Genomic DNA, 25280 nt, shown 5'->3' with positions numbered 1-25280 from the left:
AGGTCCACAAGTGAGATGGGGGCATTCAAGGGTGCAAAAGGTCATGTTAGAAGAGCAACCACCCCAGATACCTGGGTCTTAATCCCTCTACCTTGAAAATGTTCCTCTATAAGGAAAAAGGGTCTTTGGAGATGCCCCAAGATGTGGCACCTTTGCATATTGACTATTTCAAGCTGGAGGAATTTGAGAAACATCATGTGCAGGAAGGACTTTCTGACCTTCTCTTGAAGCAGGTCGTTAACCCTCACTGAGATGCTCCCTCCCTGTATCCAGAGGAAAGGAGCATATTATCTCCTAAGATCAAGGAAGAATCTGAGGAACAGGGCTTGCTCAGTTTCTCCCAGTTTACCGCACTTAGCTCACACTCATTGTCCTATCCTATTTCTGCACGATTTTCCACTTTGCATCAGATCTAGCAGGAAAATACTCAATTTTAACCACTAATTTGCTCTTCATTTCCTTATGAAGGCTCCAGTGCCACATAAAACTCACATTAAATACATATGTTTGCATTTCTTTTGTTAATCTCTCTTGTGTTACAGGAGTCTCAGTCAAGAACTTACAAAGACAGAAGGAAAATATCCATGGATTTCTGGCCTCTAACACTGTGAGAGAATAAATTTTTTGTTTTAGATACAGAGTATGTAGTCATTTGTGACAGTGGCCCAAGGAAGCTAACACAGGTGGGAAATCAGAGAGATGCTGTCTCCAGGGAGAATGCATAGAAAAACCCTCCTTCACAGACCAATTTCTCTGTTCCTCTTTTGAGCAAAACTCCTCAAAGCGTTGTAAGTACCACTCTTCCTCTCTCCCCTCCTCCAATTCTATCCTGAACTTTTTCCAATCAAGTCTGCACTACTTTCCTGCCTCTTCATTAAACCTGCTATGTTGGGATCACCAAGGACAGACATGTTTCCTTGTCCCCTTCTCTTCTTTGTGTGAATCAGCCCTTTTTTGCCTCATGTGTTTTCATCAGTTACATGGCTCTACATCCTCACCTCTCCAGCCTGAAGCCTTCTCCCAACCTCTAGACTTTCGTATCCAGCTCTCTCACTGATGTCACCAGTTGGATGTCAAGTGGCTTCTCAGAATGAACATCATCCTTCCAAACCCTACTCTCTGACATCCTCCGTGGAACACAACTCCATCCTTCCAATTCTTTAAGGGAAACATTTGGGCATCATCCTTGCTCCTCCCTCTCTCTTACTCCCACATCCGTTAGAAAACTCTGTTAGTTCCATCTTCATGATACATCTAAACATAAACCCTCACTCTCCACCCCACCTCCATGGTTCCAGTCACCATCACCTCCTGCCTAGAGAATTCAGCAATCCCTTCCCAATATCTGGTGGCCGCTGTGAACCCACTTTGGCCTTTTACGAAGAGAGCTCCATGGGGATCCTGTGAAAATGAAAGTAAAATCATATCCTCCAAGGCTTCCAGATTCTTGCGTTTCCTGCTCTGCACCAGCAAGTGGTCTGCACTATCCTCCCAGCTTCCCCCTCCCTTAGCCTCTCCCTGCTGTCAAACTTCTTCCTCCTGTTTTCCCAACACACTAGGCATGCTTCTAACTCCAACTATTCCACTTGGTGTCCTCTCTCTTCATTTTCCTGGATAATTTTGTCTCAGGCAAATGCAGAACCTACCTTTTTGCCATCTTAAGTCTTTGCTCCAACATCACACCTAACATTCTCAGATGTAGAAAATTGCCCCCAAGATGTCACGTGCTCCTTTCTCTGCATGATTTTTCTCCAAACAGACTTTACCATCAAACATGCTCTAACGTTAGCTCTTATTTATTTATTTGATTTTTATCTTTCTTGTCTTCAAAATTCCCACTTCTTTGACAAGAGATCTTGGATGTGTGTTCACCGATGCACCTCCCAGCACCCACAACAATGTAGGCACATAGTAGGTCTTCTGTAATACTTGCTTAATAGTCTATGATAAATGACTGAATATCACTCTGCCGAGAACCATACAAAAATACACACACACACACACACTGGGTGACATTTAAGACTGAACCTGAGGGATGAGCAGGACTCTGAGAGGCAGGAATGGAGAGGGAGGGGCATTTCAGGAGAAGGAACTGCACATACAAAGTCTCAGAGTCAAAGAGGCCTTGGCCCAGCTGGGAGTGGAGACATTGCCAGATGCAGGTAGAGGGAGGAATCTGGGGGAGAGTCAAGCAGGGGACAGACCACACCTGGCCTTCAAGTCCAGACTGTGGTGTTTGAAGCTCGGTCTCTGGCCATGGAGAGGACATGTAGCTGTTCACACTGTGCATTGAGTAGACGGTAATGGTCTCTGGAAACACAATCTAGAGGCCTGTATTAAGGAAAGAGATGGAAGCAGGAGGTGAGATGGGTTCAGAGACCCAGAGAAAAAATGAGGCCCCAGGAAGAACCAAGTCAGGATGGGGAGGAGACAGGCATCAAGATAAGTTGTGTAGGAGGAAGGATGGTCAACACTTATGGATGGATGCATAGGGGTGAAGGGAGGGAGGTAAAGTGGACAGCCACACTCTGTTTCTGGTCTTAGAGATGGGGCCACAGTGTCATCACTGTGGTGGGGAACGCAGCAGAGAAGTCCATTTGGGGGGAAAGGTGGCAGCTCCACTTTGAGCACGCTGAGTGGACCAATCCTGATGGAGGTGTGTGATGGGATGTTGGGTAGTGAGACATCCAGGTCACTCACCTGAGGGATTAAGCCGGGATGATGTTTGCATCTTCCACTCCCCCCACCCCTCGTTGGCCTGGCTGCCTTCCTCCTGCAGGACCTCTTTCTGAAAGGAGAGACCAGGTCTTTCACTCCTGTTGGATCATGGAGCAGAGGGCAGCAGACTCACCCCTTCTTCCCTTTTAGATGCTGAGTGTGACTGAGGTGGGAGAGGGCAGGTGTGGAGGACAGCAAGTGCTTACCATCCTGGACACCTGGTGGGTAAGTCACTGGAGCTCCCACTGGGTATTCTCCATTCCTACCCCGCCCCTGTCAGTCTCCTCCATGCCTGGACCCCTGATCCTTTTGGGCCCCTCTAAGACAGGTTCTGGGGCCAAGCCACATGCCCACTACCCTCCCCACACCTCCCCTTCACCCTGGGACAATGCTCACATGAGGAAGATGAGGCAGAGGTGGAGGGGCAGAGTCGTCAAAGCCACTTCCCTGATGGGAACCAGGACCATGTCTGCCACAGGTCCTGAACTCCCCGCAGGTAAGTGGGACAAGGAAGGATCCATCTGCTCCACCACAATCTTGTGTCTTTCCAGTCCCAGCAGGACTCTAGACATTGGTTCTCTAAGCCCTCCTCCATCACTGGAGGCATGACCACCTGTGTCTGGGCCTCACTACTCCCCACACTCTGATCTTCCAGTGCTCAGACAGAGGGCTCTGGGGACACCTGCTCAGGGACCAGTGAGCTGAAGGGCGTTGGGTGGTTGGGGCCCAGTGTGCAGCACCTGGACACTCGCTCTGCAGGGAGAGGATCAGAAAGAAGTGCTGGGAGCCCAGAGGGTTCTGACCTCAGAGGAGAATTCCCCTTCATCTCTGACACGTACTCGAGGCAGCTCCAGCACTCCAGGGTTCGAGGCCTGTGAAGGGCTCAGGGTCAGGCTCCCCCGGGCCCTGCTCAGCCTAGCGAGTGGGTTGCTGTCAACAACAGAGACCAGGCACAGGGACTGGTGGTCCAGGACTGAAAGAGATGAGCCATTCTCCAGGGCCATAGGTGCTTGAGAAAAAGAGACAGAGGGTCAGAGAGACAAAGAGGTCAAGAGAAAGAGGAAGGATACAGATGGATATTGGCTGAGAGGGTCAGACTCAGATACACAGATGGAGACTGACAGAGACCCAGACTCTGGGAGACGGACCCAGAGAGAGGGAGTGGGCAGGAACTCACTGCTCAGGCCCCATCTTTCTCTGCATTCCATGACGTAGCTTCATCTCTGTCCTGATGGACTGTCTGTCTGGATTCAGGACCCAGGAAGCACAGCAGGGGGGTCTTGGGCTTTATAAGATGTCCTTACAAGTTGTCAGCCCCAAAGGATCCCGTGTTTCCTTCGCTTAGAACACAGATTGACCCTGAAAATTCTTGTGCTTCATTTCTGCCTTCGCTTGACATAAGTTTACTGATTTAATGAGGTGTCTCTGACGGGGCTTACTCTTAGAAACTCTCAGTCTGGTGGGGAATGGGGACCCGGGAACAGGTGCTCACACCACATGACACATGTGATGGAGGTGACACTGGGCTGCAGGAGGTTTGAGGATAGCAATGTAAATGAGACTGGCAGGGCGAGGAGGGCTCCCTGGAGGAGGCAGCTTTGTGAAGTCAAGTGTGAGGGGTAAGCAGGGGCAGCAAGATGATGCTGAGAGGGTGGAAGGGCATTGTAGTCAGGAAGCAGAGAGAGTGCAAAGATGACCAAGGCCTGTGCATGTCCACGGAAAAACAAATAGACCTGCAAGGTTCGAAGGAAAGGGAGTGAAGATTTGGGGTGGGGGTGGGCCTTCTGAGATGAGGCCACAGGAGGAAAAGCGGGGAGCTGTTTGTTTGTTTTCTGAGGAAGATTAGCCCTGAGCTAACTACTGCCAATCCTCCTCTTTTTGCTGAGAAAGACTGGCCCTGAGTTAACATCCGTGCTCATCTTCCTCTACTTTATACATGAGACGCCTACCACAGCATGGCTTTTGCCAAGCAGTGCAACGTCGGCACCCGGGATCCAGACCGGTGAACCCCAGGCCGCTGAGAAGTGGAACGTGCGAACTTAACCGCTGTGCGCCACCGGGCCTGCCCCAAGAGTTGTTTTTATACACAAAGTGGGAGAAGCAGACCATAGAGAAGAGGTTGATAAATGTGACCACACCCGTAAATAGATCCCTAAGCATTGTAACAATTACTGGCCACCAAGGAAAAGGTGACGGCATACCGAGGAAAGTCACAACTCTTACGACAGAACAACGGCTAATTCCTCTCACTTGAAAAAAGTTTCCAAGAGTGAATAAGAAAAATCAAGCCACTCCATAGATGAGCAGAGAACGTAAAGAGACAGTCACAGAACAAAAGAAACACAGATGACTCTTTATTGTATAAAGTCATGTGCAACATCATGCATAACAAGAGAAAAGACAATCAAACCTCCACGGAGATGCCAATATGGTCAAAGACCTAAAAGTTTCACCCCTCCCCCTGGTTTGGTGAGGCAGGGAGAACACCTACACTTCACCCATTGCTGGAGGGGATGTCAGCTTCTCCACCCTCGATGGAAAACAATGTGGGCACATTTTTCAAAAATAGAGGATGTAGGTAGAGAAAACGAACCCTTGCGCACTGTTGGTATGAATGTGAATTGGTGCAGCCACTGTCAGAAACCATATGGAGGTTCCTCAAAAAATTTAAAATCGAAATGCCATATGATCAGGTGATTCCACTTCCTGGTATATATCTGAAGAAAATGAAAACACTTCTTTGAAAAGTTATATATACTCCACCCCATGTTCAGTGCAGCATAATCCACAATAGCCAACACTTGGAAGCAACCTAAGTGCCCAGTGACAGACGAATGGATAAAGGAGATGCAGTATATATATACAACGGGATGCTACTGACTCATAAACAGAATGAAGTCTTTTCGTGTGTGACAACCTGGATGAAACCTGAGGTATTATGCTAAATGAAATAAGTCAGTCAGAGAAGGATAAATACTGTATGATCTCGCTTATATGTGGAATCTAAAAAGAAAAAAAAAACAAGCTCCTGGATACAGGGAACAGGTTGGTGGTTGCCAGAGGCAAGGGGTAGGGGGTACAAGCTTCCAGGTATAAAATAAATATGTTATGGGGATATAATGTACAGCATGGTGACCCTAGTTAACAATACAGTATTGCATATTTGCAAGTTGCTATGAGAGAGATGCTATAAGTTCCCATCACAAGGAAAACAAATTTCCGTAGCTATATATGGTGACGGATGTTAACTAGACTAATGGTGGTGATCATTTCACAATGTATACAAATATTGAATTGTTATATTGTAAGCCTGTAACTGTTACATGTTATATGTCAGTTACACCTCAATCAAAAAAAAAATGTAGAAAGAATACATGAGCCAGCTCTTTCATTTTTAGGAATTTATCCAAAGGCATACACACACACATGAGAAAGTAGATACGCAATTATTCGTTGCAGCGTTTAGGTTATAAATGAATAAAATGAATGCCACGGTATTCCATTAACAGAAGAGCAGACAGAACCAGAGTCCATCCAGGCCATGGAATACTTCACAGTCATGGAGAAGAATGAGGACAGTGTGTACTAATGATATCAAATGGTCCCTAAGATCCTTTAGTTGAACAAGCCATGGCTCAGAGAAGTCTATGGACACTGGTCACTTCCCAGGAGGGGACTGGGCATCTGAGGACAGATTCTACTGTGCATTTTGAATTTTTGACCATGTGAATATATTATGTGCTAGAAAATCCTTAAATAAACAGTTGTTAAAGAAAATTAAAAGATGAGGTTGGAGAAATCGTCAGTAGACGGGTGATAAGGGGTCTCGAGAGGTGAGCTCTGCACTGTGAATGTCGCCCTGTTCTCCTTGTGGAGCCGAGGTGGGTGGAGAAGTCTGAGGGGAGTGAGGAGTCAACGGGGACAGCTGCTCACAGAGGCCATGGGGGCTGAGGATGGGAGGGACCACTGGGTTCACACACGAGAGGGTCTCTGGTCACTGGGGTGAGTCCAGGGTGAGGCAGGGACCTGGTCCTGCCTTGAGCTGGAAGAGGCCAAGCTCCCTGCAGCCCAGCCATGTCTCACCTGTGCTGTTTCCTGGGAAGATGGTGAAGATCAAGCCTGTGGAGAGTCTGGGACAGAAAGACATGGTTTTCTTGCATCAGTGGTGGAGGCTGGCTGGACATTGATCATTTTCCCCAGGAGCTGCATAGGTGGGGGAAGTGTGGAGGTGAGTGTCCTCCTGACCCCCTCCCAGCCTGGATGCTGGGACCCAACACCAGCATCCAAGGCCCTGACCTCCCATCCCTACTGCCCACGAGACCCCATCAGGGACTCGTGTGTCCTGGTATAGCACTCACAGGACACGTTGAGGTAGATGGTCCTTGTCGTGGTCACTCTATCCCCAGGCAAGGTCACCTGACAGGTGAGGCTGGTGCCATGGTCCTGGGGCTCAGATGAAGGTGAACAGCGAGGAGTGAATGAGGTGGAGACAGAGGCTCCCATCCAGGAGAAGATGAGAGGTGTCTCCCACTCACAGGCCCAGGGCACAGAGTAAGTGAAGTTCCTGGGGCAGCCACAATTCAGGGTCCCTGGGATGGAAATGTTGGTCACTCGGGTCAAAGTTGGTGAGGAGACAGGGAGACATGTGGATCAGGAGGGAGGGTTCGAGGTTCGGGCCTGAGAGAAGCATCAAGCTTTGGTCCAGCTCCTCCCTCTGAGCCCCAACACACAGTACCCCAACCCTTTCCAAGGATGGAGAGTCCGATCCGAGCTCAGCCCAAGGACCCCCGTGTCCTCCCCCTGTGGCATCTCCTGGTGCCAAAACTTACCCATCATGTGTACATGAGATGGTTAGATATCTAACTCCATTTTATAATTCCTCTCTCTACTTGAAAAAAGTATGAACCGTTGTCCCCCCTCCCAACATCTCTGATGTCCAGGGGGCAGTTGCAAAGATGGAGGTCCCAAAGAAGGTGGAATCAGCGCTGGGTCTCATTCTGCAATTCATGATCTGGGTTGTTTGTGGCCACTGGAACATCCTGGTCTGGATTGATCCCTTCCTGGAACGAGTAGCCGTGAGCCGGTATAAAGATAACCCAGACATTCCAGGGGTAGGAGAAGGAGCAGGACAGGAAAACACACAAGCCATCCTGCCCCATCACTGACCCCTGCACCTGCAGTGGGTAATGCTTCCTGGGCTCCCTCTTGCCCTCGGCCCCCTTCCTCCACCAGAGCAGGGCCAATAGCAGCAGCAGCAGCAACAGCAACATGTCTGGGGTTGGATGCACCAGGTGTGCCAAGAAAATCTGTTTCTCAAGGTTCTCTCTAAGGAAGTAAAAGTTTCAAGATTTAGAGGAGGTTCCAACAGGAAACTGAGGGTGAAGTCAGAACAGTGGCCCTCCTCAGAGGAGGAACTTCACCCCAGACACTTGTCATCGCCGGGACAACATTGGAGTCAACCAGCCACCAACCAGATCCACTCCTGGGGCCCTGGACCAGGGAGGATGAGACCCTCACCCAAATCCACACCCCACACAGGGCCTGAGCCGCATCTCCTGCCTCCCTCTTGATGCCCCTCCTCTCAGGGGCATCTTCTGTGAAGTGAAATTGGGTGCCTTGTGGTCAGATCCTCTGAGTCACAGGCTGTAGGTGTCTATGGAGGACGGTCCAGGGCTGGGATGTAAGGATGTGGGAGATGGGGGAGGCTGGGGTGTGAGGGGGTCAACTGTCCTTCCTCCCTCAGCGTCCACATGGTAGACAACACCTCTCTGCTCATGAGGTCACAAAGCAGCCCTGAGGCTGCTCCAAAAGTCACTGTCCAGTGGGGAGACAATGAGTGTCTCAGCACCTGGAGCTCCCTGTGACAGGTGCTGTAATTCCGTGACTATGTGTGTTTTGAGACTCTATTGTAGACGTATACAGGTTTAGAATTTTATATTTCGGGAGCGGGGACTAAACCTTTGGCTTTTATGAAGTGCCCATTCCTAACACTCTTTGCCTCCAGAACTCACTCATCTGATGTTAAGACAGTGACACCAGTTCTCTCCTGTTTAGTTCTTCCATGGTCTGTCTGTTGACATCTTGTCATTTCCACCTTTCTCATCCTTCAGTTTCAGTTATGTTTCTTGCAAATACGGGGAGGTGGTCTTTCAGTCACTTACCCTGTCCTTCATTTCTCCAAACATACAGGGATAAGTCCTACTCTCTTCTGAGATGAGACAGCGAGGTGAGTTTGACAGACCAGGACAAGAGTGTCCTTCCTGAAAGTGGGGAGCTGGACAAGGCAGCAGGAGAATAGAAATCTAGATGGAATTGGCAGAAGGGATGTGACCAGGACTCTGAAGGTGGGAGGTCATGAGGAGTCAGTGGGGCAGCACACATAAGACGGCAGAGGGCCCGGACCGCGGTGTGCTCTCAAGAGGACAGCTGGGATTTCCTGTGGGATGTGCTTGTAGGGAGAAGGAAAGGAGAGAGAGCAAGTGTCCACTTTGCCATAGTGACCCCATGGCCTCCATGACTGACTTGTGGACAGCTGTTCCCTTGCCTGGCTACACTTCCCCTCACGGTTCTGGAACATGACAAGCTCTGCCCTGCCTCTGGGGCTTTGCCCATGCAGACCCCTCTGCTGGGGGTTTTGGTGCCATGGAATGAGGACCACCACGTGGGGAATCCTCCCCCACTGGAAGCCCTCTGGAGTTGTTGGAGAAAGGAACCTGCTACAGGATATGGCGGAGATGTGTGTCCCTTGTAACTGGTGGCTGTGCAGGAAGAGGTGGGACCCCTGGGACAATGGGACAGGAACTGGAAGTGTCCCCGTCAAAGGATTAATTGCCAGTTTTCAAGATTTCTTAGAAAACTCTAGTTGTTTGCTTTTCTTTCCATAGTTTAGAATTAGCTTGTCAATTTCTACAGAAGCTCTCACTGAGAATTTGAGGTTGCATTGAATTTATCCATCACTTTGGGAAAACTGCCATCCTACAATATTGAGTCTCCCAATCCATGAACATGACATATACCTCCATTTATTTAGGTCTTCTTTCATTTATCTAAGCAATATTTAAAATAAATAAAAATATTTATTTTTTACAATGTACAGGACTTACATATATTTCATCCAATTTATTTCATAGCTTCAGGTACTGTAAATTGTGTCTTTAAAAACAATCTTCAGAGCCGGTCATGATGGCCTACTGGTTGAAGCTCGGTGCTCACTGCTTCCTCAGCCCGGGTTTGCTTCCTGGTAGAGGAACCACACCACCCGTCAGTCAGTTGCCATGTGGGGGCAGCAGCTCACATAGAAGAACTGGAATGCCTTACAGCTAGGATATACAATCACACACTGGGGCTTTAGGGAAAAAAATTTTAAAAAGAGGAAGATTGGCAACATATGTTAGCTCAGGGTGAGTCTTTCCCTGCAGGAAAAAAATAATAATTTCTCATTGTCGTTGGCTAATACATAGCATTGCAAAGGAAGTTTGTAATTTGAAAGAGTGTCTTAACACTTTGCCAAACTCTTTTATTGGTTTTGGCAGCTTCTTTGTGCATAACTGTAAATTTTCTAGGGCACAATCATATTGTCTGTGAATAATCTGTTTTTCTTCTTGCTTTATGACCTGGAGAGCTCTTATTTCTATTTCTTGCATTCCTTGCACTGAGAGGGATCTACGGTATATAGTTTGATAGCAGTGCTAAGAGTAGCCATTCTTGCCTCATTCCAATCTGAGGGAAAAAGTTCTGTGGCCTCTGGGACTGGCCCCTCCAAGTCTTAGGAGAAATTGTGAGCAGAAACTTTCTGTTAACACAGCCACAAGTCCTGACGCAAGCCTGGGTTCAGAGTTCACAAAAGGCTTCCCGTCAGGATTCTGTTAGCTGTTTTTTATGTCTGTTTTCCTCTTTCACAATAATATGATTAAAGGGATGATTCCTCTGCTTTGCAGGACAGCAAAGTGAACACAGAGAGATTAAAGGGACTCACTCAGTAAGTGGCATAGGTGGATTTAAACTCAGTTATTTCTAACACAATCCCTGTGGTTTTCCACATACAACAGGGATTCATACCAATGCCAAGAATGGCATTAATTTTAAAATAGTCAAAGGCTGAGTGTTATGGGCAGAAAAATCATAAAATTAATAAGTTGAAATCCTAAGCCCCAGAACCTTAGGATGAGACTTTATTTGGAGACAGGGTCTTTAAAGAAGTAATTCAGTCAAAATGAGGTCATTAGGGTGTGCCCTAATCCAATACACCCTGTACCTTTATCAGAAGAGGAAGTTAGGACACAGACACAAACAGAAGAAAGACCATATGAAGCCACACGGAGGACACAGCTGTCTGCAAGCCCAGGAGAGAGGCCTCAGAAGGAACCAGCCCTGCTGACTTGTGGATCTGACTTTCAGCCTCCAGAATTATGAGAAAATAAATCCTCACTTGTGTGTCTTGATCTCTGCGTACTCGGTGTTGGTGCCTTTTTGTCCCTGAGGCTTGTGAAATCTGAGGAAAGCATAGTTGAGCTCCTGTTCCTCTCTTGAGATGGGGTTCGCCCCAGCAGCGGCTGGGTCATCTGAGGGGGAGTCTGTCCTGACCTGGTGCTGATGCGCCTGAATGGAAGGAAGAGAATGGATTCAGAGCCGGGCAACAGGGTCTGGGAGAGGGCAGCCAAGACCAGAATGTGATTGTGGCAGATGGAACTCTGATTATTTACCCGTTCATTTATTCAAAAATAGTTTATAATTAAGATTGTTAAGATTTTCCAATCCTTAGTGGGTGTTTATATTAAATGCATTGTATTCTAAAAAAAGATGCGGGTAGTAGAGACTGTTGTAATGTTTAGCTTACAAACAGTAAAACTAACGCTAAGAGAGATTACATGCATTGCCCTGAAGACACACGTCTCTATACATGCACCCCTGAGCCAGTACTCACACCCAGCTCTTTCTCGCTATAGCGCCATCCTCTGTTGGGGCCGTGTGCCAGGTGCTGTGTGTACAGTAATGAAGAAAGCAGACCCAGCCCCTGACACCATACAGGTGATGGTTTCCTAGGAGAAGCAGTTACTAAACAAATAGACACCAAATACATTTCAAGTTCTCAATTTGAGACAGGAGATATTTTTAAATATAAAGCAGGGGCAGGGGGCACACCCAGTTTCCAGACAGGCCCTAGAAGACGGAAGAGATACCAGGTCCTGCAGGAAAGATTCCACCAGACACCTCGCCCCTCTCTGCTTCCTGCCCACAGCACCTTCAGGCTGCAGACCCATGAAACAGAAACCCTCAAACAGCAGCTCAGAGAGGCAAAGACAAACAGTTCTCAGATCAGGAGGAAAGGGCTTTGCTATTGAAGAGCAAATAGAAGAGAGAGAGAAGGCTGCCCAGAGTGGGCGAAGGCAAGATGAAAGTCAACGACGGACCAGCTGTGCTAATCTACTGCAGCCAAAACACGGGAAAGAAAGAATCGTGTCTGTGAGTAATCATGGCTACAGTATTTGCATATGGATGAAACTCACCCATCAAAAGACAGAGACAGAGATTTTAATAGAAAATGGTTTCCAGCAAGACCTTTATTCAGTGATTTATTCCGGAAATATTTATTGAGTACCTGCTGTGAGTTATGAGTCAGGCATTCCTCTAGGTCCTGGGGATGCAACAGGGAAGAAGACAACAACCACAAACCACCCTTGGGACTCACTCACTGGAGAAGGGAAGGGCTCTGATATGTGGTAATGAGCACTGTGCTCAGTGTCTCCCAGGTACTGTTTTAAGTACTCCTCACAACTCAGTGACACAGGGTGGCCTCAGATGTCCATGTCACAGAAAATAAAGAGACATCAGAGAGGGCATATCATTTGTCCAGGGTCACACAGCTCGTCAGTAGGGAAAGGAGGCTTAGATGTAGGCAGTCTGGCTCCAGAGCTTTGAACCACTGGGCTCGACTGACTACAAGAGACAGTCATTAAAATAAAGTTCACTGAAACTTTGAAAGCAAAGTAATGGAAAAGATACATCCTGATTCCTGGCATCCATGATTCCATCCCCAGGATTCCTGATGGGGGCTTAGCACACCCTGAGGACTCCATTCCCAAGATGGACCAAGGAGAAACAGGACAGGGAACTAAGTAAACTGAATTTAAAAAAATGATTGTCTGTCTCCTCGTTCTACTAGTTATGGAGAAAGGAGTTTTGAAATAATCAACTATGATTGTAGGTGTGTCTATTTCTCTTTGCAGTCCTGTCAGTTTTGGTTCATTTCTTGTGATGGATGATGCTCTGTTATTGGGGGCATACCTGTTTAGGACTTTTATATCTTTGAGGTAGTGATAGAACCAGCTATATAGAGTACATGTTGCAGGTTCCATTTCTATGAATTTCCAGAATGGATAAAACTAATCTTTAGCGACAGAAATCAGTGATTGCTGGGAAGAGGGGGTTGACTGGGAAGGGGAACAGGGGAATTTTGGGAGTGATGGAAATGTCCCTCATCTTGATTGGGGACATGGTTACAGGGTGTACACATTTGTCAAAATTCATGTAACTTACACTTAAAATGGGTGCATTTTATTCTATGTAAAGGGTGCTTCCATAGATTCAGTATTGATAATTAAATAAACTTGCCGGTAGATTTGAAAAGTGCAAAATGGGGTGATGAATTGTGACTTTGGGGTGCTCGGGGGTCTCTACTCCAAAGCCCGTGTCCACCATCCTTCCTGTACCCAATGGATCTGACACACACTAGGTTTGGGCCATTACTCTTCTCCAGTAATCAACAACAGAAGGAAAGGCTAACATTTCCAGGGGAAAGTGATAATAAGATTATGAGTCATAAATACCCCCGACAAACCAATTGAACTCTATACTTACCCCATCAGAAACAGAACCATCAGAGCAGGTGAGTCGATAATTTAAAATGACCACAGCATGTGGAACTCTGGGAGTGTTGGATGTAAATATGGAAATGCCCCAGGGCCATTCCCAAGAGGCATCCACCAGGGATAATGTTAAATGGAGCTCATCTTCCTTCACTCACCCCGGAGCCTGAGCCCTCGACTGGATTCATGTCGTCCACCCTCTGCACTGGCTGGCCTGCCTTCTTCCTGCAGGTCTTCACTCTAAGGGAACAGCCCCGGGCATTTCAGCCTGGTTATTTAGGGCCCGGAGTAGGCAGGCCACCCTCTACTCCCTGTAAAGACGATGGAAGTGCTGAATGAGGTAGGAGGAGGTGGGGCCTCTCTCCAGGTGCTCCCCCAACCCAAGAGCTGGACCAAGAGCTGGGAAAAGACTGCATGTTTGGCCCTGTTGGTTACAGGCTGATTCATGCCACCACTGCTCAGCCTCCCTTCCCCGGCTCCTGGCTTTCCAACCAGTCCAGTTCCTCCAGCTCAGGTTTCTTGAGATTCTGAGACCTTATTCCCTTCTCACCCCAAGCCTCTCCCTCTGTCCCTGGAGCCCACTCTCACCTGAAGATGAGAAAAAGGCAGAGAGAAAGCAGGGCCATGATGCCAGCTCCCCCAACTGCTCCCAGGAACACCCTGGCCCTGGGTTCTGGTTTACCTGTAGATAATTTGACTTTAGTGTTTACTCGAACCCCAGTACACTTCTCCCTCTGTCTGTTCCCTGAGTGTACCCAGTCCTCAAACAGGACTCAGTCGCTCTGCATTCCATTGTCCTGTAGACCCTGGACCAGCCCCTTCTCCTGGCCACAGGACTAAGGAACTTACACCCTCAGCCACTCCGGTCCAGGTCTTGGGGCTCCTCTCCTCCAAGCTCCATCTCTCTGGAGCTGTTATGGGTTAAACTCTTTCCCCCTCAAAATTCATATTTGAAATCCACGCCCCTCACTGTATCCCCTGCCCCAGACCTCAGAATATGACCTTATTTGGAGACAGGATCTTTACAGCGGTAATGGTAAAATGAGGTCATTAGCTTGACCTGATCCAATATAACTTGTGTCCTCATTAAAAACAGGAAATTTACAAACAGACAGGGAGAACACCTTGAAAAATGGAGATTGGGGTGATGTTTCTACATGGCAAGGAACTCCAACGATTGCCAGCAAACCAGCAGAAGCTGAGGGAGAGGTCTGGAACAGAGTCTCACAGCCTCAGAGGGAACCAGCCCTGCTGACACCTTGATCACAGGCTTCTGGCCTCCAGAACTGTGACATGATAAATCTCCATTTTTTAACCTCCTGTCTGAGGTACTTTGTTAGCGCAGCCCTAGGAAACTAAAACAAGGTTCCGGGGTCCTCACTCCCAAGGCGTCACCCCTCGGCGACCTCTGACCTGGCAGCAGCAGGACACTGGCGCTCTGGGCCCCGTGGACATTTGTGGCCTCACAGCTGACTCTGAGGCCGGAGCTGAGCCCCCAGCTGAGGCTCAGGGAGCTCTTGGCCCAGGGCCCGGAGGAGCTGGAGGTGATGGTGAAGGAGGCGTTGCTGCTGTTCCCCTCCAGCAGACGCTCCCCCAGCCGCCAGCGCAGGGAGGGGGCCGGCTGGGCTCGGGAGGAGCAGCCACAGTGCAGACCCTCGTCCTCCCAGGAGCAGGAGGGTCCCAGCAGCTGTGGGGGGTCTGTGGGGAGGGAGGAGAAGGTCAGCAGTGCCGCTCCCCTCCCCAGGACCCAGCTTTCCTGCCCCAGGGGTCCCCACACTCACAGACTGTGGAGAGGCTCACAGAGACATTTTGGGAGCCCAGCGCGTGCCGAGCGAGGCAGGTGAAGTCTCCTGCACTCCCCGTGTGAGGCAGCTCCAGGACGGCGCTGGTGGAGATGGGGGTGGCGTTGAGGGCTGGGGATCCCCGGAACCAGCTCAGCTCTGCAGGGGGGTTGCTGTCAGCAACACAGAGCAGCCGCACAGCCTGGCCCTCCAGGACGGGAAGAGTTGACATGTTATGCAGGATCTTGAAGGCTTTGGGAAGAGAAATGCAGAGAAAGAGACAAAGACAGAGAGAGATGGAGTGCGCGAAGGGGAAATCTCACTCCACACTAATTTTGAGGAGGGGACAAGAGGGGACCGGGCATCAGGCCTTCAGAAGACGTCCAGACGACTTCCCTGGAGCTGCTCAGAGTGTCAGGCAGATGGAGGACAGAGGGCTCAGGACAGGGAAATAGTGAACAGTTGATGGGTCATGAGGGGTCTGCAGAAGAAGGAGGGGGTGAAACATCAGAAAGGAGGGTGAACCTAGAGGGATGCGATAGCTTCTGTTGGATTTGGCCAGAGAAAAGTATCTTTCTGGGGTGAGCAAAAGGTTAACTTCAGGGAGCTGGGGTATCTGGGGGCTTTCCCCTTGTGCTCACCCCACCTCTGACATCAGTAGCTGGCTTCTCACTTTTCTCTCACTTGGTCCCCGGTCAATTGGAGTACTAGATCCAGCTAGACCCTACATCCATCTCAGCTCTGGAGAGAAGAGGTTCTTTCCTACCTGTGCTGTTTCCTTGGGAGATGCTGATGGCCATGTTCTGTGGAGCATCTGGGACAGAAGGATGTAGCAGCCTCAACATCCCTGGTGACAGCTGGGTGGGTATTGGGCCTTTCCCCCCAGGACCCATGGAAACAGATAAAGGAGGATCCTTTCCTGTAGGACTAGCAGGACCCCAGCATCAAGCCCTGCCCCAGCTCTGCCCTGGCTCTACCCCCTCAGGGATCCGGGTGTCCTGGCCCAGCACTCACAGGTGACGTTGAGCTGGATGGTCATTTCCACAGTCACACCAGCAGCAGGGAACTTCACCTGACAGGTGAGGTTGGTGCCATTGTCCTGGGGCCGTGGGGTAAGGGTAAGAACTGATGAAAGGAGGGTCCTGGGTCCGAGAGAGATGAGGGCAGCTGATGTCCAAGAGAAGATGGGGGGAGTGCCCTGCTCACAGGCCCAGGGCACAGAGCAGGTAAGATTTCTGGGTCGGCCGGACTCCAGGGACCCCGAGATATGGATGTGTGGCCTGTGGATCAGGGCTGGAGAGAACAGAGAGGAGGTTGGGTCCCCTCAGCGTGTTTTCAGCCTGCCCAGGGTCTTTTCATGACTATCTCCACCCCATCCTAACCTCAGGAAGAACAGAACCTTCATTATTCTATTTCCAGTGCCCCACCCTCTGGGGCTTTTCCCTGGGCCACCACCATACCTGTCACATTCAGAGAGAACGTCTTATCTAGATATGGGTATTCCCTAATGGAGTCCTCCGTACGAAAGAAGTAAGTCCCGCTGTCCCCCAGGTTGACGTCTCTGATGCTCATGGAGCAGTTCCGGGCCTGGGTGTCTCCGAGGAGGAAGAACCGGCCCTGGGTGCTCTCGTGCAGCTTCCGGTTTGGTTTGTTTGTAGCCACCAAAGAATCACGGTTTCTATCCACCCCTTTCCGGATCCAAAACATGTAGAGCGTTCCAAGGGTCGTCCACGGATAGGAAAATTTGCAGGGCACGACGACACACAGGCCCTCCTGCACTGTCAGGGACATAGGTGGCTCCAGCGGGTAGCTCTGACCCTGAACTGTGGGCACTGGGAGAAAGAGAAACTCAGCCTGAAGCTCCAGGGCCTCCCCAGAGTGGGGTTCCCTCCTCCCCTTGACCACTCACCTCCCCACAGCACAGGCAGCAACAGCAGCAGCTGCAGCGACATCCTGTCCTCATGCCCTGGGACAGCCTGCCTTCTGGGGTCCCTCTCAGAGAGAGAAGAGAAAGTTTCAGATATAGGAGGGCAGAGGAAGCTTAGACAGGAAGACTGTGGCAAGAACCAAGGGCCACAAGCTCAGAAAAGGAAACTTCAGACCACAAAGTCAACTGTGACTCCCCATTTAAGATCACCTACGGCCCATTTCTGCATGTGACAGATGGACCGTGAAGCTCAGGCAGGCAAGGAGTTTGCCCAAGTAAGACAACAAGGAAGGACAAGAGCCCCTAAGTCCTGCCTTCTGGGCTTGTGCAAAATCATATGCACTGGAGAAGCAGGTCCCAGCAGTCCAGCTCCTGGAGAGTCAAGAGTGCGTGGAGGACGGCTTCCCCATGAGGACAGCCAGGAAAAGCCTTTCTATTTGCCTGTGATCAGGCCTGAAAAATCACATAATTTTTTGTCTTTGGGCTGAACTCCTCCAATGAGTCTATCCATAGACCTACCACCCCCTAGGAAGCTCACCAGGCAAGCAGGGCTGGGCTCATGACCTTGACCCTACCATATGGGTAGGTACTTAGGAATGGGGCGGGGGGCTTGGGACCCAGTAGGAGGGAGAAGCATCCTCTTACACAAGCAGCTGACATAGTGCTATTTAGGCTCCAAGATGGTTGCACTTCAGATGAAGGTGGTGGGGTATCTGGTACAAGCTGGAGAGGAGAGAAACACTCAGATCCCAGAGTGTGATCCTGGGGGTAACCTCCACATCGGTGCCCCCTCTCTCAGCCCCAGGGTCCTGATCACCTCCCACCCCCACTGGATAAGGAGCAGGTGTGTTCCTGTCTCTAGGGTTCTCTCCTGGGACCCCTGGCTACTTGTCACCTTCAGAGACAGTGTCATATATTGGAAGTCGTATTTCACATAATATTTCTTTATCCTAAAGTCTTCCCACTTTCCAACATCTTGGAAAACCTGAAGCTCAGAGAGCAACAGTGGGCCCCTTGTTCCCCGAGGAGGTTGAGTTGGCCCCAGATTCTCTCTTCCAGGTTTTGGTAGTATCTGTGGCGAGAAGGGGATTAGGTGTCTGTTGGCCAACTCAAGGATTGGAAGGCGGGTGTTGAGTGGGCTAAAGTCGGTTCCAGAACATCCGTGGGTGGATTGGAGAATGGGATAAGATGCACAGGCAGGCCTTCCTTCATGGTCACTGACTGAAGGTAACAGACTGTCCTGCACCATCCTCCAGGGACCACTGCAGGACAGAGTCTCTGACTGCAGCCCAACCGGGAAATCTCTGCCTCAGACCTGTTACCCTCACAGCTGTGGCTGCAGCAGCAGCAGCATCTCTGGGCTGCAGAGGATCATCCACATTATCTCAGCACCAGCTTATCAGCCTCTCCCCACTTGGAGGCCAGGGCAGCTGTGTGGTTATCAGCAAGCTGGGGTGGAGCCTGCGGCTTCGACCTTTCACAGAAGAGAAATTGCAGGCTTGAGTACGTCCTCTGCACAGAGGGAGAAGACACCTGACAGCCCAGACGCCCTGACCAGCCCAGAGGGGAGCAGACAAGTAACAGGCACCATGTCCTACCCCCATCTCAGGGCTTCTCTCCAGCACAGGAGACTGAACTAGGACCTCTGAGGACATCTGAGGTATGGGACACAGAGAGACTCTAAGGTCCTCCCATCTCATGTGCTTCTAAGCCCTGTTGTCTACACCAGGGAGCTTGTCAGCTCCTCCCTGACCCCAGACATCACAGCCTCATCTAGAGCCCAGGTGGTCAGTCCTGCCAGATGTAGGATTCTGTAGGGTCTGTTTGAACACCTGGGTCAGAAGGAAAAAAGGGATCCTAGATGAGGTCAGGGCAACAGCCATTTATTCATTCATTCATTCATCCATTCTCCAAACAGTGAGCATCTTTGTGTTGGGGAGGCTGGAGACAAGAAGGGAGATGACCTATGCCCATAAGATGCTCCCCACCCAGTGGAGCCACTTCCTCCCTAAACACTCAGTGCTCTTGGGCTTTGGGGCTGAGTCACTGGTGAGTTTTATGTGTGTCCTGGTAACATGCAGGAGAGGGAGGGGATCTAGAGAGAGATTCACAGCCTGGCGTGGTCCAGACTGATCCAATGAGGAAGACAGGACTGTGGGAGTCTGTGGAGGGACTGAGGATGTGCCTGGATGGTGGGACAGATGCAATGGGAGGTGAAACGTGAGCAAGATTGTTTGGGAGGTAAGTTCATACCTCCAGAGAGCAAGATCAGAGCTGAAGATGCTGGTGTCAGCATACAGGGAGTCTGCTTCCAGACCTGGCTGCAGCCCCTGGCCAGCCCCTGTGCCTCGGTCAGTTCTTCATCCTTCAGCTCGAGGGTCCAAAGAAGTCTAAGTCTGAATTCCTCCAACATATCATCTCCTCCTCCTCTTCCTCCTCCTCCTCTTCCTCTTTTGGAAAAGGGGCTGGTAACTGAGCCACCCCATGAGCTCTGCAGCTAATGTTGCTCCTTACTGTCCCATGCAGGGGACCCTGGCTCCCTCCTGCCAAGGTCCCTTCATCAACATCATGTTTCCAGGAAGACGTCTCAGGAGCTTCCTCAGGGAGCCTGCAGTCTGGGAAGGAACTGGAGTATCCAAAGGGGTGTTCCATCAGAGCTGGGATGAGCCTAGAAGGATGGGAAGGACTTTCTTGACACCTCTGAGGGTCCCGAGAACTCCACTCCAACCTCCATGGGATCCTCAGAGAAGGACAAAGGGGAAGTCTAGGGACAGAAGCCACTTAGCACCTGGGCCTCCCACACTGAGCCCAATCTTCTTTGCCACCTGCTTCTTTGTCCCCCGCTCCTCTCAGGTGAGTCCACTTCCCTTCTCACCTCACTCAGCTTCATGTCTCAGTCCTTCCGAAGGCTGAGAGATGATCCCACCTTTCCTGTCCACTCCACGGTCGTCAGTCTCAGTATGAACACAGTGCTACTCCAGGCATGAGGCAGCAGCCAGGGAGGTGAGGTCATGGTGTCCACTGGACCATGGCAGCAGGGACAGGTGGATAGTGACACCAGTGAGCACAGGGGTGGGTTCCGATAATGAAAAGATCACCCAAATGTCAGAAAGTGGCCCAAAGTCACAGGGTATCCCTGACCTTTCTCTCCCTCTGGGACTTCATCCATTTCTGCTTGGTTCTCCCATTGAGTTAAATAAAATAGGGAGTTGCAGTTCAATTGGTATCAATTTCAGTCATTCAAGGAAAAAATTTCAGAGGTCCACTGTACAACATAGTGCCTATAGTTAACAATACTGTACACCTAAAAATTGGTTAAGAGGGTGGGTTTCATGCTATGTGTTTTTTCCTTCAACAAAAAGTCTTTAACATGTGTTCATCTTACATCTCTATGAGAGTCACGATTTTACCTTTTTTAAAAAATAATTATCCTTTGATAGAATAAATGAATAAACTCGTGTGTACCTCTGTTGGCTTTTTGATGTGTGTTGTGGTATTGTAGGCATTAGAAGCAGATTCCCCTCGGCCAAATAAGACAGACCATGTAATACCTTGGGCTCATCTTAAAGGATTTTGTCTATTTCAGAAACTGGGAGCCACTGGAGGGTTAGAAGCAGAAAAGGGACACTATTGCACTTTTAGAATTTACTCTGGCTTCTCTGTGGAGAACAGATTGGGAGGAGCACAGAGCAGCTAAGAATACATTTCCTTAACTGTGTATTTATGTTCCAACTATAGAAAGTGAGTCCTTGGAGGCAAGAACGTGTGTCTCTCACATGTACTGCAGACCCTCTTTGCACACAGTAAGGATAAATTACATAGTAGATGATGGATACGTGTCAAGTGACAGGCTTCCCAAAACTACATACAAGTAAATACACTAGTAGCAAAATCCAGCATAAAGTATTGCTTAAATTTTGTTAAACAAAATTACATACATATGTGTATTTCTTCTCCCTCCATTTACTCACTCACAACCATAGGGAACAATTTGGGAGACCAGAGTTGAAAGGTGAACAAGTTTGTTTGTTTTTCTGTGTAGGGCCAGGGCCAGCTCACCAAGTGCTTCCCTAATGTGCAGAGGTGGGTTGGGGGTGGGGCAACAGGTTTGGGAAACAATGATCATGGTGTCCCCGTGTCCATCTCTTCCTTTAGGGCTCCATATCCAGGCCCTTGCCCTGTCCTGAAGGGCACGTGAGCTTGAGTTTTTCTCATCCTTCCTTTTCCAGAGGCCCACAGACTTGACAGGAAAAGCGGGAATCAGATCAGAGTCCTGTAGAATGCTGGCTTTGGGGTTGACAAGATAGTGAACCCTTTTCTAGTGTTTGGGGGACTCAGATGAGGGGTTACCAGGGAAGGGCCCTGATCTCCTGATGTAGTAGATCCTGGAGAGGCCATAGGGGAGGAGCAAGCCAGCCCCCGGTGGGCACACCTGAGCAGGGTGAGGACCTAGAGAGGGGCACACTTGGGGGAGTGTTGGGAAGGGTGAAGTTCCTGTTTCCAGCCCTGTCAGGACCCTGACTTCCTGCCTCTTCACGATTCTGGTGCTCGGGATAGCCTGGGCTCATAACTGCAGGAAGTGTCTGGGCAGAGTCTGGCAGGAGCTCTGGAGGGGTTGAGACCACCTACTGAGAGACTGTGAGGCTCCAGACAGAAATGTGAGAAAACTCTGAAGGAGGAAATGCCTGTTGCAGGCTGAAAGTGAAAATCAGCTCAGATGGAGAAAGACAGAAAGCATTCCCTCAGGGATGGGTGGGGTTCAGGCTGGGTGAGGGGCAGCTACAAAATTACAAGGAAAGCTTATTTCTCCCAAGGTCTTGAAACAGCTGTGAAACACCATAAGGACTTCCTTTTTGAGTGATAAATGTTTTCTTATCAATGATCCTCCAAGACTGGCTTTGTTATTCCATATAATTACTGGTGAAACACTGGCTAGACTGTTCTCGCATCAAAACAGCACTCAATCGCTAGTTAACACCTATAGGGGATGAAGAAGACAAATCTGAGGATGGCAGCACACGCTGGAAGGTCCTGGATAGCCCTGACCAGCATCATTGACCTAGAATGTCACCAGACCCTTCTCCGGGATCCTCCCACTCGGCCCCGGGCCCTGGTAAATGCTTGGCACACAGAGCTGCTCCTTCCCCCGGGAGACCATCTGGGCCGTTGGGAGACCCAGGAGCGGAAGCTGGTGCTGTCCGTGGTGCTGAAACACAGTGAGGACCCGAGATCAGGTAGCTCCCTACTCTGCAAAAAAGGGCTGAGAGGAGGCTTAAGGTCTAGATTTGGGGCCAGGAGAGCAAAGACGTGGGGATGGATCAAGGCTGGGGGAGAGCAGACAACCAGGAGTGGGTGGTACTGGTCTCCTGTCTCCGCTCCTTCTCCCACCTCTCCTGTTCACACTCAGGCATTGTCCCTCCTTTGGATGATGTCTGTCTGCCCCACCTGGCTGAGCCACAGGGCAAGGGGATGTTCTTGCTAATGCTTTTTGTTTACTCGCCTCTGTATTGCTCCTTTAAATTGCTTGCTTCATGCCAGTTTCACCAAATACAACAACAACAAAAAACTCTGACGGTGAGGGAGCTGGTCTTCACATTTGACAAAGGAGAGAATCATGTGTCAGGGCCAGGCATATCAGACCCTGTGCCTGGATCCCTTCCTCCCATTCTGTCCACCTGTCCCAGTGTCTCTGGGCAGGAGAGGATAGTCTCAGGCCTGATGGAGAAGGTAAGCGATTCCTGGACTCTTGTTTCTGGCTCCAATGGATCCACCTTGTTGGTGGTGTTGGACTCACCTGATATCATCAGAGGGGCTCCCCTTCCATCCAGGAGAGGGACAGGCCTTCCTGGCTGCCTTCTGTTTCTCAGTCAGGATTTGGGAAACAGTAAGTCTGAATGTCCTGACTCTGTTAGGTGGGGGACCGAGATGCCCTGTCTCTGTATTGTTCCTCCAGTCTTGGGGTCCTAAACCAGCTCACCTTCTTTTGCCTTCCAGAATTCTCCTTCGGTTGCCTCTTGCACCATTTACAGTATTTATAGTTTTGAATAGAGGGGAGAAGCAGGAAACAGTGGATCAATGCTGTCTTGTTTGGATTGTAAGTCTTTGTCAATTTTTAATATTTTCATCAGACAAGTGGATACATATGACCTAGCCAGACATTATCATAAGCAGAAGTCTGACTCAATTGTCCTGTGTGGATGTAACACAGAGGACACTGCACCACAACCTTCCATTTGTTTATTTAAGGGTCACTTTATGGCCTTATGGCACAATGCTTTATCCCTGTCAAGTTTTGGGTGTTGCTGGTGAATTTGGGGCTATTTTTGTATAAGGTCCTTTTTATTAAAATTAAAATATTATTCAGTTTTTTAGCATAGAGATTATGAGGCCCTACTTCCCTCCACCTTCTCAACCCAGATATGTATTTTTTAAATAAACCTCGTTTTTATCTTTTTTTAGTTTTAATTTTTTTTTTTTTTGAGGAAGATTAGCCCTGAGCTAACATCTGCCGCCAATCCTCCTCTTTTTGCTGAGGAAGATTGGCCCTGAGCTAACATCTGTGCCTGTCTTCCTCCACTTTATATGTGAGACGCCTGCCACAGCATGGCTTGACAAACGGTGCCATGTCCACACCCAGGATCCGAACTGGTGAACCCCGGGCAACCGAAGCGGAATGTGCAAACTTAACAGCTGCACCACCAGGCCGGTCCCCAGATATGTATTTTTGAGCACATTTTGAAGGATAAGAAGGTGTTAGCTAGAAGATGACATGACGATAGGCCTTCCTGGAAGAGGGAAGTGGATGCACAAAGACAGTAAGGAATGTATCAGAATGGGTGTACTCAGAGAACGCCTAGAGGGCTTCATGGGTTAGGAGATGGCAGTGGGGAAGTAGACATAGCCAGATAAGGAACAACCTAGACTAGAGGTTAGAAAACCACAGCCCTTGGGCTACCTGCTTCTGTAAATAAAATTTTGTTGGAACACAGCCACGTTAATTCTTTTGCAATTGTCTGTTGTCTGCATTTCTGCTACAAACATGGAGTTGAATAGTTGCAACAAAGACCATACACCTTGCAAAGCTGAAAATATTTTCTCTCAGGCCCTTTACAAAAAAAAGTTTCCTGACCCCTGTCTTACAATCTCAAGTTGAGAAGCACGTGATTTATTCTTTTGGGCTGAGGAGATAGAGAAGAATTTTTACTACAGTCAGTTTTAGGAATTTTTATGAATGTTAATATCTGATTTTGCCCATAGGAGGACTAGTAGGAGGCAGGCAGGCTGGAAAGAGAAGATTGAGGAGTGGAGGGAGATGATGCTGGAGGCCCAGTCAGGTCAGGGTCCACGGCAGGGCTTTGAGTAGAGAGGGAACTGACATGTTGTGATGTGGTGTCTGGGACAGAGCACACCCGGCCTCTGGGTGAAATGTCACTAAGGCCTTTCTGTTCAAGGGAGAAGGAAACAGGATGAACCAAACCCTCACAGTGCACCAGGATTTTGCTGGGTTTTTTCCATATGTACTGTATTTAATCCTCACTGCAACTCTGTGAACCCCATTTCACAAAGCAGGAAACCAAGACATGGAAGAGTAAGGTGGCTTGCCTGATGTCCTACTCTTAATAAATAAAAGAGCATGGATTTGACCCCATGTCTCTCTTATTTTGAAGCCTATTATAGTTCTGGTATAGCAGGAAACTCACATACAATAGTTTATAAAACCATTGTCTATGGGGATATGAAGTCTCCAAGAATCAGTCTTTGAGCCCCTTTTCCTGTAGAGGATATGGAGTCTCCATCTGAGACTGATGATCCCATGTGTCCTTCACAGTGTCCTGTAGGTGCTATCTTGAGTATTCATCCAGTGAAAGCTAAGGAAAGCATAATGCAGCTCCTGCTCCATCTCCAAGGTGGGGGCTGTCCCTCCAGAGCTCGTGGGGTCAGTGGGACTGTCTCACTTGGACTCCAGCTAGTGACCCAGTGTGGAAAGCA

The 25280-nt window shown here is 49.3% G+C and overlaps 1 protein-coding gene and 1 pseudogene across 3 annotated transcripts; both read right to left on the bottom strand.

The window, feature by feature from the left end:
• Positions 1 to 1782: 1782 nt before the first annotated feature.
• LOC138916038 (sialic acid-binding Ig-like lectin 12) lies at positions 1783 to 7362 on the bottom strand (annotated as a pseudogene).
• A 544-nt stretch (positions 7363 to 7906) lies between these two features.
• On the bottom strand, positions 7907 to 17467 carry LOC100062855 (sialic acid-binding Ig-like lectin 6). 3 transcript variants are annotated; one of them, XR_011422467.1, is made up of 11 exons: positions 17274 to 17429; positions 16825 to 17196; positions 16379 to 16657; positions 16131 to 16178; positions 15365 to 15616; positions 14997 to 15281; positions 14172 to 14265; positions 13742 to 13823; positions 11147 to 11316; positions 9822 to 9955; positions 7907 to 8043 (listed from the first exon to the last, which is right to left on the bottom strand). XR_011422467.1 is itself a non-coding variant. In XM_005596436.4 (10 exons), exons 1-10 carry the CDS (start codon positions 17314 to 17316, stop codon positions 9886 to 9888), a joined length of 1695 nt encoding a protein of 564 aa, XP_005596493.2. In that variant the 5' UTR covers positions 17317 to 17467; the 3' UTR covers positions 9725 to 9885. The 3 variants fall into 3 exon arrangements, 2 of the variants coding, with proteins under 2 accessions (XP_005596493.2, XP_005596494.2); XM_005596436.4 differs by lacking the exon at positions 7907 to 8043 and having other exon boundaries at positions 9725 to 9955; positions 17274 to 17467; XM_005596437.4 differs by lacking the exons at positions 7907 to 8043; positions 16131 to 16178 and having other exon boundaries at positions 9725 to 9955.
• Between the last annotated feature and the right edge of the window lie 7813 nt (positions 17468 to 25280).

Source organism: Equus caballus, chromosome 10 (genome assembly GCF_041296265.1).
Source record: "Equus caballus isolate H_3958 breed thoroughbred chromosome 10, TB-T2T, whole genome shotgun sequence".
NCBI lineage: Eukaryota > Metazoa > Chordata > Mammalia > Perissodactyla > Equidae > Equus > Equus caballus.
This window is presented reverse-complemented; position numbering and strand designations above follow the sequence as displayed.

Bases quoted from the DNA above. Each gene is read 5' to 3' on its own strand.
- LOC100062855 (XM_005596436.4), bottom strand. From the start codon at position 17,316: ATGTCGCTGCAGCTGCTGCTGTTGCTGCCTGTGCTGTGGGGAG. The intron at 14,266-14,996 runs GTCAGAGGTCGC...AATTATCTACAG, and splicing joins CAGTGTCCTGCTGCTGCCAG to GTAAACCAGAACCCAGGGCC. The intron at 9,956-11,146 runs GTGAGGATTTAT...TTCCTCTACCAG, and splicing joins GCAGAGATCAAGACACACAA to GAAGCAAACCCGGGCTGAGG.